General features: G+C 46.0%; 1 protein-coding gene across 18 annotated transcripts in view; it reads right to left on the reverse strand.

The window, feature by feature from the left end:
• The window catches only part of LOC126997629 (histone deacetylase 4-like), a 129,618-nt gene that overhangs the window by 9,207 nt on the left and 105,822 nt on the right, over positions 1-14,589 (reverse strand). For 15 of the 18 annotated variants that reach the window (XM_050858834.1, XM_050858833.1, XM_050858825.1 and 12 more), the window contains 4 exons: positions 5,261-5,381; positions 3,560-3,699; positions 2,917-3,072; positions 894-1,007 (listed from right to left, as the gene is read on the reverse strand). In XM_050858834.1, coding sequence (XP_050714791.1) covers positions 894-1,007; positions 2,917-3,072; positions 3,560-3,699; positions 5,261-5,381 — 531 coding nt within the window. Of the gene's footprint in view, positions 1-51; positions 91-893; positions 1,008-2,916; positions 3,073-3,559; positions 3,700-5,260; positions 5,382-14,589 lie in introns of all 18 variants that reach the window. The other 3 variants (XM_050858840.1, XM_050858835.1, XM_050858832.1) reach the window with 1 other exon arrangement.

The raw sequence follows: 14,589 nt of genomic DNA on the forward strand, positions 1-14,589 counted from the left end.
TGGGGTGGGGAAGGGAGGGGTGACTAATATTGCCTTAAGGGGGGGACTCACCTCTGGCTCCTCCTCATGCAGAGCCTCCTCCTCCCCACCCTGCACCAGGCCGTGGGGGAGAAAGGGCAGCACAGGGGAAGGGGAAAGGGGGGAGGGACAAGAGACGCTGTTAGTTAGTGTATGACATGAGACTTTGCTCCAGTCTCTCCTTACTGGCTACTACTTCAGTGCTTTATACATTACACACACACACACACATGCATGCTCCCTTCCCACACACATGCACACACCTACACCCACCCACACAGGACACCCCCTTCCTCACACACACATGCTTGCTCCCCTTTCCCCCCCCACCCACCCACACACACATACACACACATGTACACCCACACCCACACCCACCCACATGCATGCTCCCTTCCCACAAAGACGCACACACCTACACACACACACACACACAGACACCCACATCCCCACACACACACACTGTCTGGTCCGCACACATAAAAACACACACATAAACAAGACAGATGGAAAACAAAGACCAGTAAACAGATGGAAATGTTGGGGCTAAATTCCTTGATGAAAAGAAAAGGGGGGGAAGGAGGTAGGTGACAAGATTGTGATGTTTTTGTCATGAAGGGAGGCAACAAAACTGATACTAAGGATAATCTGAATATATAAGGGATGTGAAAAGTGATATAAAGTTGAAAAAGACGAGACTGAAAAACATCAAGTAATACAGTTTTCCCAATAGAGTCCTGGAACAGTGAAACAGCTGGGACAAAGTGACTGTTTAATCGGAAAACTTGAGGGAATTTAGACCAAAGACAGGCACCCCACACACACAGCCACACACACACACACACACACACACACACACACGCGCTGGGTCTCACCTCTGGAGTCTTGTCGGTGGCGATGGCCTGGGCAACGGCAGCTTCAGTCTCCTCGGCCACATTCTCCACCTGGTTTTTGCTGTTGGCGCGTGTCAAGACTGTCTGCCGGATGTGCTGTGAGGGGGGACAAAGGGCGAGAGGTGAGTAATAGGCATACACATCATCATCATCGATTAACATCCATTTATTCCCCATGGCGGGGTTGGACGGGATATGAAACTCCTTGATCCACTGTTGCCGGTCCAAAGCCATTTCTTGCGTGATGTTCAGCCTCCTCATATCTTCCCAGCTATCCTAAAAACATTCACTCTGATTTCCCAGCATGAGTTCCCATCTTAACCCAGCACTCTCTAAAGTAACAATGGGAGATGGGTTGGTAAGGGACACAATACTGGCTATCACCTATAACACCCATTCTTATTTCCTAGCATGAGTTCCCATCTTAACCCAGCACTCTCTAAAGTAACAATGGGAGATGGGTTGGTAAGGGACACAACACTGGCTATCACCTATAACACCCATTCTTATTTCCTGGCATGAGTTCCCATCTTAACCCAGCACTCTCTAAGGTAACGAAGAGCGACAGGTTGGTACGAAGCACACACACACACATACAAAACTAGCTATCATTTATAACGCCCATTCTTAATTCCTAGCACGAGTTCCCATCTTAACCCAGCACTCTCTAAGGTAATGAAGAGCGACAGGTTGGTACGACACACACACACACACACACACACACACACACACACACACACACACACACACACACATACAACCCTGGCTATCATTTATAACTCTCATTCTTATTTCCTAGCACGAGTTCCCAGTTGGTCGCCGCACTCTCTACAATGCATCCAAGTGTGGGTGACAAGGCAGGAGGCCCTTAAGTTGCTTGTGCAGTGGCTTGAGACCTTGGCACCTATCCTCTCCCTGTGCCTCTAAAAATATTCCCAGGTTCACAACTCCCAGCCACCAACTGCCCAATGCATCCTGGAGACTCTCAACTGACTTAACTTCCTTGGCAGTGTTGAGCGCTTTCCAATAAGCGACTAAATTTAACATGCTAAGATTATAGTTTTCAGGAAATATATTTGAAGATCCATATCAGTGAGAGGATGCAGATTTGTCGCGAGGCTCAGGAGCAGAACGAGGACTTTTATGTGCCAAGGTGGTGAGGTACGAGGCGGCGAATACTAGCTTATGCTGGCCCTGACTTAATTCACCTTCAACTTAACCGCTATGATAGCCGGCCATGCAGCCACGCGATTGCCACAGCACAGAGAATGCAAATCGTATCTACAGTCACTTGTATCTTGCAATCCTGGGCTGGGAATACCAAGGCCCTGAGTCACCTATAACATATTCTGGCAGAAGGTTTCATTCATTGCTGCCACCACCACCACCACCACTACTACCACCGCCACCACCACTGCCATCACCAACACCTGGGTCCTTGATTATAAATAGGAATAATCTACATATACACACACACGTACACACACACACACACACACACACACACACACACACACATGCAATCATAGTGCTAATCAGATATCTAAAAAAAAACATGAAATTATAGCATCTTCAATCATGAATGGATTAGTTAAACATGACATCAGATAGAAGTACTACTGTCGATGTTCCCTTGTTGCCCTATCACACCTTTTTGAAGTAGTAGTAGTAGTAGTAGTAGTAGTAGTAGTAGTAGTAGCAGTAGTAGTAGTAGTAGTAGTAGTAGGAGGAGGAGGAGGAGGAGGAAAAGGAAGTAGAGAGGAAGAGAAGATAAAAAGGAAAAAAAAAGAAAGAGAAAAGGAAGAAAAAGATAGAAAGAAAAGGAACAAAGGAACACAAAGGAAGAACAAACAACAGCAGAGGAGGAGGAGGTGCAGTGAATGAGGAAGAATGAGAAAGAAAGGTGGAAAGAAAAAAGATCGAAACAAAAGGAGGAGGAGGAGGAGGAGCGACGATGTCCCCTCCCACCCCCAGCACCCATGAATCCTTCGTTACCATGACTCACCTGTTTCAGAAGATGGTGGTCGAGGGTGTGTTGGTGGGGGGCTGTCTGGGGGGCGTGGGGCAGGAAGGAGGGTGGCTGTCCCTGCAACACTGGGTGGCCGAGGGGCAGCGGGGAGGAGTGGGTGCGACTCAGGGGGCGTGAGCGGCTGGTCCTCACCTGTGGCACAATTCAGTGGGTCAGGTCACTCTTAAAGGTGGCACCGAAGAAATAGGGAAATTAAAGTATTGATGGAAATTGATGCTGACGGTTTATGACTGAAGTTTTATATCGTTTCCACATTACTGAGGACTAATGTAAGTGCTATTAAACACTTCCACCTCTCACAGCAACGATTACCAAGAGCCACAAAGGAGATCAGTGGGATTCTAATGAGTATGTTTTAGGTTCACAATACAGAAGAAGGGTCAGACTACCAGAAGGGTCATAAAGCTACTCCTGGAAACACCCACACAACTCTTACGAAAGCCTTGTCAAATATGTGTTCTTGGGTGCTGAGATGTTGAAGAATAGGGCCTTAACTTTTTTGGCTAATAGAAGGGTCATAAAACTACCCCTGGAGATGCCCACAACTCTTACGAAAGCCGATGTTAAAGAGTATGACCCTAACTTTCTTAACGGACCATATGACCATCACGCTACTCACCTGGGGGTCCGTAATGGCTGTGGCAGCAGAGGGGTGGTAGATGCCCCCTCGCATGATGCCCCCACCACTACTGGTCTCCATGGCAGTGACCTGTTGGCCCCGAGCTGCCCCACCCATGCTGTAACCCTCGCCGTCAATCACTGCAAGACACAAACAGGAGGGGATAGTATCAGCGTCCTCGGTTACAGAACGTCAGGGCTAAGAAATGTGAAGAAAGATACGTATTCAGTGATTATTAAATTAGCAAGTGTATGTCAAGCTGCCCCTCAATCACTGCAGGACACAGATTGGATAGCGTCTGTGTCATGAGTTAGAGAAGTCTTGGAGCGCTTAACAACATACATAGTTATTAGTGTGGCTCAGGACGTCATGACTGCTTTGTAAATGCTGATGTTAAGAGTGATTAGCAGCATATACTTATTAGTGTGGCTTTTGTGAATGCCGATGTACTGTCAAGGCCCTTAACCCCTTGACTGCGGATTTCCTACCAGAAGACCTCACCAAGCTACAGGAATGGATCAAAGAGTGGCTGCTACAATTCAATGAAGAAGAATGTTAAGTCCTGTGCCTTAGGAGGGGATACCCAGCATACCAATACTACATGGGAAACACTCCACTATCCATCACAGAGGCAGAGAAAGACCTGGGAGTATATGTTATCAGGCTACCAGTGAAAGACAAATTCGTTCCAATCGCAGCGGACGGGTTAACTATGTCGCTACTGCTTTGTGAATCCCAACCCAGGACTAAGATATGTGAAGAAAAGTGTTCCATGGCTTTCAGTGAGTTAGGAGAAGCTACACTATTTCAAGGAAGTTTTCTGAAGGCGTATACTATCTCAAAAGTGTGGTCCCTCTGTCCGGTCCACCAATTTACTGTCCAGATCTATTTGAGAACTTTTGCACACTGTCACAGGGGTTTCAAATAAGCTACGATGCGTCAAGGTTGTTTTAGTGGGTTTTCTGTGTCAAGAGAAAAGATCTGTGCCTGTTTTGCTGCTCCCCGCCTAGGAATGCTAAATTATCTGCTTGTTTACTGGCAATGAATAAAACCTCAACACCAGAGACCCCTGCCAAACCTGTGAGTCTGGCGATCATGATATACTGTTCTGAATTGGCGGAGGTTATTTGCAGCGCTGGACTGTCAGAAAACGTGGAAGAATGAAAGGAAGGAGGCAATGGATGACTGGAGGGAGGGAGAGAACCGAGAGAGGGAGGAATGATAAAAAAAGACTTATACATAGAGACAGACACCCAGAGACAGTATGGCAAAGACAGACAGACAGACAGAAAGACTTACATATATAGAGACAGACACCCAGAGAGACAGTAAAGCAGGGACAGATAGACAGACAGAAAGACTTACATAGAGACAGACACCCCCCTAAAAAAAAAAAGGAAAAAAGAAAGGAAAATGACAGGCCCCCAAAAAATAATGATATAAAAAGAAAGGAAAAAAAGGAAAATGACACAGGAAAAAACAGGACATTGCAAGGAAAAGAAATAATGACAGAAGGAAAAAAAAGATAAGAGAAAAAAGAAAGAAAGAAAAAAAGGAAGAAAGAAACAATATACAGCCCCCCCCCCCTTTTTTATAGCAAGGGAGACAGCTCAAGGGCAAAAAAAAAAAAAAAAAAAAAAAACACTAGGCACTGCTCCCACCCTTACCCACCCTCAATACAGGTACAAGTCGCGTCCTCACCTGGTAGAGTCGGGTAGTAGGGGAGCGTGGAGGAGAGGGGGTGTCCGGTCAGGGGCATGCCGATGTGGGTCGGGAGTGTCCGCATGTCCGCTTCAGACACTATGGGAAGCTTCAGCCCCTCCTGGGAAAGACACGGCCGGGAAATGTTACCAGCAGTGTCATCAATGCTAACTACTACTATAAAAAAATATATATACTACAACTGTTTTTTTTTTTTTATATTTTTTTTTTTTACTACTACTACTGCTACATAAATGAAGCCTCCACCCATGTTTATTTTCCCGACACATAATCATACTACTACTACTACTACTACTACTACTACTACTACTACTACTATTACTACTACTACTACTACTATTACTGCTACTACTGCTACTACTATTACTACTACTATTACTACTACTTCTACTGCTGCTACTACTACTATTACTACTACTACTACTACTACTGTTGTTATTCCTTGTATTTCTATGTTTTTTCCTTCCTTTCTCATTCTTTTTTTCTGTTTTTCCTTCCCTTTCTTTCTTTCTACTTCCTTCTTCTTCTTCTTCTTCTTCCTCCTTATCTTTCTATCTTATTTTCTTTCTTTCTTCCTTCCTCATTCCTCTTTCTCCTTTTCTCTTCTTCTCTACTTCCTCTTCCTTCTACTTATCTTTTTATCTCTTTTTCTTTCTTTCCTCCTTCCTCATTCCTTTTTCTCTTTTTCCCTTCTTCTTGACTTTCTCCTCTTCCTCCTTCTTTTCTTTCTATCTACGTATTTCCCTTCCTATCTTCCTCGTTCATTTCCCCTTTTTTCTTTTCTCCTTTTCTTCTTCTTCTTCTTCTTCCTCTTCTTCTTCTACACACAGATCCCTCTCTCCTTCCCTCCCTCCTATCCTCCCTTCTTTCTATGGTTTAAATTGTTAAGTTCCTTGAGGGAGTCACGTTTTATATCCCTCAACATTACCTAACCACCCGTGACATGAATTAGTAATGTAGAGCCAATTAACATCAAGTCTAAGAATAGTGTTAATGGGCAAAGAAACGTCAGTGCTCTCTCTCCCTCTCTCTCTCTCTCTCTCTCTCTCTCTCTCTCTCTCTCTCTCTCTCGCTCGCTCGCTCGCTCGCTCGCTTTCTCTCTCGCTCGCTCGCTCGCTCGCTTTCTCTCTCTCTTTCTCTCGTTCGCTCGCTCGCTCTCTCTCGTCGTTGCGAAAGTCTAAAGAAGCGACCTTGAGAAGATTAGTATGTTTTAAAAAAGTATATGTGAAAAAAATAGTTGAAGAAAAATGTCACGTTCGGATATTATATTTACATCGAGACCGTCTTAGTTTACGCATTTTTTTTTTCTTCTTCCTCTTTTAATCACTTTCTTCTGCGTCGTCTTCTTTTCTTCTTCTATTTTCCTCTGTTCTATCCTTTCCTTCCTATTTCGTTACCTGCACGCATCTTCTATATCAACCTGGACTGACCTCGAACACACACACACACACACACACACACACACACACACAGGAGCCCTTCTTCCGTCCCCCTTCGTGTGTGTGTGTGTGTGTGTGTGTGTGTGTGTGTGGCTAAGTGACCTTGAGACGCCCGGTGATGGATCTCACAACATTCATTAGCAGACTATTTCAGGGCGCCAGCTGTCACCACGGGAACTAAATGAGAACTGATGAACGCCCCTGAACGCCTGCTGTAGTCTGCCCTGATACCGGACTCTCTAACTCGCTTTCAGTACTCGGATAACGGAAGGGGATGGAGGCGAAGAAGGAAAGGAAAACAACGCCTTCTGCCCCGCCTTCCTTGTCTTCAGTACTCAGAAAAGGGGGGAGAGAGAAGGGAGGATAAGGAGGTGAAGACGGAGGATGAGGAGGAAGAAAAGCAACGAAATCCGCCACCAGCCTTCAGTTTTGGGGTACGTGAGAGGTGGGAGAAGAGGAGGCGAAGGCGGAAGAGGAGAGGAGGAGGAGGAAGAGGAGGTATCATGGCCTTTGGTGCTAAGTTTAAGGAAAGAGGAGAAGAGGAGGAGGCGGAAGAGGAGGAGAGGAGAAGGAAGAGGAGGTATGATGGCTTTTGGTACTAAGTTTAAGGAAAGAGGAGAAGAGGAGGAGGGGGAAGAGGAGGAGAGGAGAAGGAAGAGGAGGTATCATGGCCTTTGGTGCTAAGTTTAAGGAAAGAGGAGAAGTGGAGGAGGCGGAAGAGGAGGAAAGGAGAAGGAAGAGGAGGTATGATGGCTTTTGGTACTAAGTTTAGGGAAAGAGGAGAAGAAGAGGAGGAGGCGGAAGAGGAGAGGAGGAGAAGAGGAGGTATGATGACTTTTGGTACTAAGTTTAGGGAAAGAGGAGGAGGAGGAGGCGAAGAAGCAGAGGAGGAGGAGGAGGAGGAGGAGAAGGAGGAGGAGGAGGAAGACACGAGAGGACGAGAACAAGATAGGAAATATTAACCGAATGAAAAACAACAATGCAAGAATTTGGATGAAGAAAACAATTGATAGGAAAATTAAAAGCAAGAAGAAAAGGAAAAAGATGAAGAAAAATAAGAGGAATACTACACGAGCGCCGCAGAGGAGAGAGAAAAGGGTGAATGCTAAAATGGGTACAGCTATAGGCGAAACACTTGTCTAGCTCTTGGTAAAGGGAGATTAGGAGGAGAGTGTGGAGGAGGAAGAAGAAGAGAGGAGTAGGAGGAGGAGGTGGAAGAGGAGAAGGAGGAAGAGGAGGGAGAGGTATGTGTGGTTGAAGACGGGAGGAAGAGGAGGAGGAGGAAAGAGGTGGAGGAGGAGGCAGAGAAGTGTGAGAAAGAGAAGGAAGAAGAGGAGGAGGAGGGAAAGGTGTGTCGGGCTGAAGACTGGGAAAGGAGGAGGAGGAGGAGGAGGAGGAGGAGGAGGCAGAGAGGTTTGAGAAGGAGAAGAAGGAGGAGGAAGAGGAGATGGAGGTGGAGGAGCAGGAGGAGGAGGAGGAGGGAAAGGTGTGTGGGGCTGAAGACAGGGAGAGGAGGAGGAGGAGGAGGAGGCAGAGAGGTTTGAGAAAGAGAAGGCGGAGGGAAAGGTGTGTGGAGCTCAGGACAGGGAGAGGAGGAGGGGTGGAGAGGTAGCTAGCGGGGTAGACGGGGCCGAGGAGGGAGGGGGTACATAAATAAAAGGAAGGGAGCTGCCAGGACAAGTGTAGATCACGGAGCGCTGGCAGGACTCCAGACCCCGCCACCACCATTCACTAGAAGCACCACCACCACCACCACCACCAGGATCTTGGCAGGGCGTTCACGTGTTTGCCTCTCGCTAGCTTATGCATTTCTATTCACGTCCGATTTATTCTCAGTCTCGTCCCGTCGTTTTCGAAGTTCTCCCCCTCCCTCACTCTCTCGCTGAATGACCAAAGGAAGGGATAATAAGGAAGAAAGGAAGGAAAATAGAAGGAAAACGTGAATGAAGAAGCGAATGTGAATTTTGAACCGCCCTTGTCGACCCTCCCTCTCTCTCTCACTCTTACTAAATGATCAAAGGAAAGGAAGGATAAGGTGGGAAAGAAGAATGTGGATTAATTAAGAAAGGAAAAGGTGAATGAAGGAACGGATGTGAGTGAGTCTTGCCATGCCCTTTTTGAAGTCTCCCTCACTCACGAATGACCAAAGGAAGGAATAAGGAAGGAAGGATACAAGGATAAGTTGATTAGGTAGGATGAGGATTGAGTAAGTCAGGAAAGAAGAGAAAAAGACGAAAATAGACAAGGATGTAAAGTGTAGAAGTCTCTTTCTATATGACCAAAGGAAAAGAGGGAATTGGAAGGAAGGATATGTTGGTTAGGAAGGATAAGGATTAAAGAAGGAAGAAAGGAAAAAAACGAAGGAAAGAAGAGAAAAAGACGATAATAGACAAGGATGTAAGGTGTAGGAGTCTCTCTCTATATGACAAAAGAAAAAGAGGGAAAAGGAAGGAAGGATAAGTTGGTTGGGAAGGATAAGGATTGAGGAAAGAAGGAAGGAAAAAAACGAAGGAAAGAAGAGAAAAAGACGAAAACAGAGAAGGATGTAAGGTGTAGGAGTCTCTCTCTATATGACCAAAGGAAAAGAGGGAATAGGAAGGAAGGATAAGTTGGTTAGGATGGATAAGGATTGAGGAAAGAAGGAAGGAAGGTAAAAACGAAGGTAAGGAAAGATAAGGATGCAAGTTTCGTCCCTCCCTTTTCGAAGTCCTTTCTCTCTCGGGCGCTAAATTATCAAAGGAAGGGAAAAGGAAGGATTGGCTTGGTTAGAAAGTATAAGGAAAGAAGAGGAAAATATGAAAGAAAAGGATAAAGGAGGAGGAGGAGGAAAAGGAGAACTAAGATGAGCAAAAATGAACCAATAAGACGTCTTTTTTCCTCCTCCTCCTCCTCCTCCTCCTCTTCCTCCTCCTTCTTCTTCTTCTCTAAGTTACAATGCAATCCCTCTCCCTCTCCCTCTCCCTCTCTCTCTCTCTCTCTCTCTCTCTCTCTGATCAGGGTAGCAACACTCATCACATCATCATCATCATCACAGAAATATAATGATGATGATTAAAATGATGAAGGAGAAGCAGGTGATGACGATGAAGATAAAAAAATAAATAAGGACAGAGAGAGAGAGAGAGAGAGAGAGAGAGACACACACACACAACCCACCAACCCAAAACGAAAACGAAAATAAACGAAAAAAAAGAAAACGAGGAAGATTAAAACAAAAATAAACGTAAAACAAAAACAAACAAAAACAAAACAAAAAAACAAGAGGATCAAAAATAATTTCCCCGCGTGCCAGACCAGTCTGCCAAATTTCTATAAGAAGGGACTGAAGGTTTTATTACTACTGCAACACTGGTGTGGGGGGAGAGGGGGAGGAGGGGGGAAGGAGGAGGAGAAGGGGGGAGTGGGGGGAAGGGAAAGGAAGGACAGGGAAGGTGTGGGGGAGGAGAAGTCAAGGGGGGTGAGTTGTGGGTGAAGAGGAGGAGGAGGAGGAGGAGGAGGAGGAAGATATAGGAGGACAAGTTTACAGAAAATTGACTTCATATACAATTTCTCTCTCTCTCTCTCTCTCTCTCTCTCTCTCTCTCTCTCTCTCTCTCTAGCTCGCTCGCTCGCTTTTCGTACTTCGTCACACACACACACACACACACACACACACACACACACACACACACACACACACACACTAATTTTATGTACACTGTTTACTCCTGTGCCAGCGACTCCTTCTTCTTCTCCTCCTCCTCCTAACCTTTCCCTCCCAAGACACCCACGTAAAGTACCCATGTGAAAAGGAGGTACCCACACCCACTCACCCTCCACCACCCCCACAACCACCATCATCACCCTTGACAAACAAACAAGTGAGGTCTTTTTCATATAGCAAAGGAAAGACAGACAGTTAAAAATAAACGGGAGGGTCAAAACGTACATGGTCGTAACGCTTTGCTCCAATTATGCCGAAAAAGAATGAATGACCCGATAGTTGAGTGTGTGTGTGTGTGTGTGTGTGTGTGTGTGTGTGTGTGTGTGTGTGTGTGTGTGTGTGTCCGTGATTCATTCTGCAAGACGGGCTATTTGAGGGGCCAGCGGTGGGGGTATAGGGGGGAACAGGGAGGTACTGGGGCGAGAGGGAGGCATGCAGGTGTTAGATAAAGAGTGAGAGCGAGAGAGGAGGGGGGCAGAGGGGAAGGGGGGGGGGCGGTGAAACTGAAACATGGAAACGCGTGAAAGAATGCAAGCAAGGCGTCGCTAGCGATTCCCAGACACGACCTCGTCTGAATAAGTCAAATTAGATCATATGTTGCACCTTCCTTTTTTTCTGGGTATTAAACGCATATATAGGAGAGGAGGAGCAGGAGCAGGAAGAGGAGGAGGAAAAGAGACAAAAAGAAGAGGAGGAGGAGGAAGAGGAGGAGGAGGAAAAGAGACAAGAAGAAGAGTTTGAGGAGGAAGTGGAGGAGGAAAAGAGACAAGAAGAAGAGTTTGAGGAGGAAGAGGAGGAGGAAAAGAGACGAGAAGAAGAGTTTGAGGAGGAAGAGGAGGAGGAGGAAAAGAGACAAAAAGAAGAGTTTGAGGAGGAAGAGGAGGAGGAAAAGACAAGAAGAGTTTGAGGAGGAAGAGGAGGAGGAAGAAACAATAAGACGAGTTTTAGCGTCATATTCTTAAACATTTCAGCACCCAAGCACACAGACACATTTTACAAGGCTTTCGTGGGAGTCGTGGTGGTGGTGGCGGGCATTTCCGTGGAGGGTAGCTCAGTGACCCTGGTGGTGGTAGTTTGGCAAAGCATCTCTCCTGCCATGAACGTGAACAAAACACTCATGAGAACGTAGTGAATCTCCTTTTTGGCCTTTGGAATTTGTTGATGTTAGAGGTGGAGGCGTTCAGAATACCGATCTTAAGTTCCGGTGAGTTCCATTCCGTTTCGCTTCGTTCAGGCCGCGTAACCTTTGAACGGACACCTCCCTGAGTTTGGTTCGTTAATCATGCGTTGAGATCGTGTTCTTGTATCTTTTTATTATCTTTCTCAGTCTTCCAAACCGACAGTATTTCCTTCGCTATGTCAGTATTTTCGGCGCTTAAAACAAAACATATTTCCAGTCAGTCTCAGTCTTCCAAACCGACAGTATTTCCTTCGCTATGTCAGTATTTTCGGCGTTTAAAACAAAACATATTTCCACTCAGTCTCAGTCTTCCAAACCGACAATATTTCCTTTGCTATGTCAGTATTTTCGGCGCTTAAAACAAAACATATTTCCACTCAGTCTCAGTCTTCCAAACCGACAATATTTCCTTTGCTATGTCAGTATTTTCGGCGTTTAAAACAAAACATATTTCCACTCAGTCTCAGTCTTCCAAACCGACAATATTTCCTTTGCTATGTCAGTATTTTCGACGCTTAAAACAAAACATATTTCCAGTCAGTCTCAGTCTTCCAAACCGACAGTATTTCCTTTGCCAGGTCAGTATTTTCGGCGCTTAAAACAAAACATATTTCCAGTCAGTCTCAGTCTTCCAAACCGACAGTATTTCCTTTGCTATGTCAGTATTTTCAACGCTTAAGACAACACATATTTCCTGACTATATTTTAATCCTGAACGTTGACTATTGTATTACGCCGGGGAGGTCTTGATTCTTAGTATTTTCTTCTTGACACTAAAGACAAAACATATTTCCTGGGTGTTTATTTTCATCCCATTCGTAAAGCAAATGTGCCACGCGGGAGAACTTTATATGTCTTAGTATTTCCTCTGCCAACTGTATATTTTTTTGGATGCCGAAGACAAAACAACAATTGATGACTTTGTATTTTCATTCTATTCGTAAAGCTGCTGTCTCGTGAGGGAAGTCATTTGTCTATTAGTATTTGCTTTGCCATCTCTATATTCTTGAGACTAAAGAACAATTCCTGAGTTTATATTTACATTCTATTCGTAAAGCTGCAGTCTCGTGAGGGAAGTCTTTTGTCTGTTAGTACTTCTTTTGCCATCTCTATATTCTTGAGACTAAAGAACAATTCCTGAGTTTATATTTACATTCTATTCGTAAAGCTGCAGTCTCGTGAGGAAAGTCTTACGTCCCTGTTAGTATTTCCTTTGTTAGTATATCTGGTCTTGACACTGAAGACCGAAAAATTCCTGACTCTATTCTCACTGTGTCACGCGAGGGAAGTCTTAGTAAGCATTCCTTTTCCGCGTATTCTGGAAACCATACGATGAAGTGGTTTGGCTCGTCCTCTCCCGGCCCACAAACGTCACATGCCACGCCATAGCATCCCGTCTCTACCCCTCAAGCCAGCCAGCCAGCAGGTCCTGACTCAGCCACACACACTCACATACACACGCGGGCGCCGTTCTCCTCTCTCTCTCTCTCTCTCTCTCTCTCTCTCTCTCTCTCTCTCTCTCCCTCAGGAAATACCTCCCACGCTAGCTTCGCCACCTCACTGATCAAAAACTGCATGCGCTCGAGGAAAAGATTATAATTATTTACGTTTCTCATCCGTCACGTAAGCGATGTGATGGTGTTGTTTTCGAATGAGTATATGTGGGTGATTTTGCACTAGAGGATGATGGTGATAGTGGATCCCTAGTCTTGGTTTGTCTTAAGAGAATGAAGACTTTGGTAGCTGTTAAAAAATTTCTGTCCGTGCGTGTTTTTGTGGGATCGGCAGTGAAATGTGGCTCGCTTGTACCCAAGAGTTTCATGTTTACTGATCAATTTATACTTTGAACGAGAGAGAGAGAGAGAGAGAGAGAGAGAGAGAGAGAGAGAGAGAGAGAGAGAGAGAGAGAGAGAGAGAGAGAGAGAGAGAGAGAGAGAGAGAGAGAGAGAGAGAGAGAGAGAGAGAGAGAGAGAGAGAGAGAGAGAGAGAGAGAGAGAGAGAGAGTGGAAACACACACACACACACACACACACACACACACACACACACACACACACACACACACACACACACACACACACACACACACACACACGATAGCAGCAGCCTCGGTAATTTACGATCGCCACACGTCGGGGAATATCAAAGCTGCAACAACGAAGGCGAGGCTGAGGCGGCGGATAAGGCGAGGCAACGGGCCCTTCCCCACATGACAGGAGCGAGGCTTGACGTCACTCCTGTCCCGCGTGGCGTCACCTAAAGATCATCGCTGATTGACTGCGCGCCGCCGACTGCCGAAGGGGCTAAATATACAGTGACGGGCAGACCACCGGGAGGAAGACTGCTAATGCGGCTGACACACGAAGATACGCAGGAATATGAGACTACGTGCAGGAGGATAGAGGGAGGGCCTTCACATCGCAGCTCGATTGAATTACGGGGATATCAAAACACCTCCTCCTTCCGAAATACACAGTGACGGGCAGACCAAAGGGAGGAAGACTGCTAATGCGGCTGACACACGAAGATACGCAGGAATATGAGACTACGGGCAGGAGGATAGAGGGAGGGCCTTCACATCGCAGCTCGATTGAATTACGGGGATATCAAAACACATCCTCCTTCCGAAATAAACAGTGACGGGCAGACCAAAGGAGGAAGACTGCTAATGCGGCTGACACACGAAGATACGCAGGAATATGAGACTACGGGCAGGAGGATAGAGGGAGGGCCTTCACATCGCAGCTCGATTGAATTACGGGGATATCAAAACACCTCCTCCTTCCGAAATAAACAGTGACGGGCAGACCAAAGGGAGGAAGACTGCTAATGCGGCTGACACACGAAGATACGCGGGAATATGAGACTACGTGCAGGAGGATAGAGGGAGGGCCTTCACATCGCAGCTCGATTGAATTACGGGGATATCAAGACACCTCCTCCTTCCGAAATATACAGTGACGGGCAGACCAAAGGGAGGAAAGAT

Source organism: Eriocheir sinensis, chromosome 12, assembly GCF_024679095.1.
Source record: "Eriocheir sinensis breed Jianghai 21 chromosome 12, ASM2467909v1, whole genome shotgun sequence".
NCBI classification, from domain to species: domain Eukaryota; kingdom Metazoa; phylum Arthropoda; class Malacostraca; order Decapoda; family Varunidae; genus Eriocheir; species Eriocheir sinensis.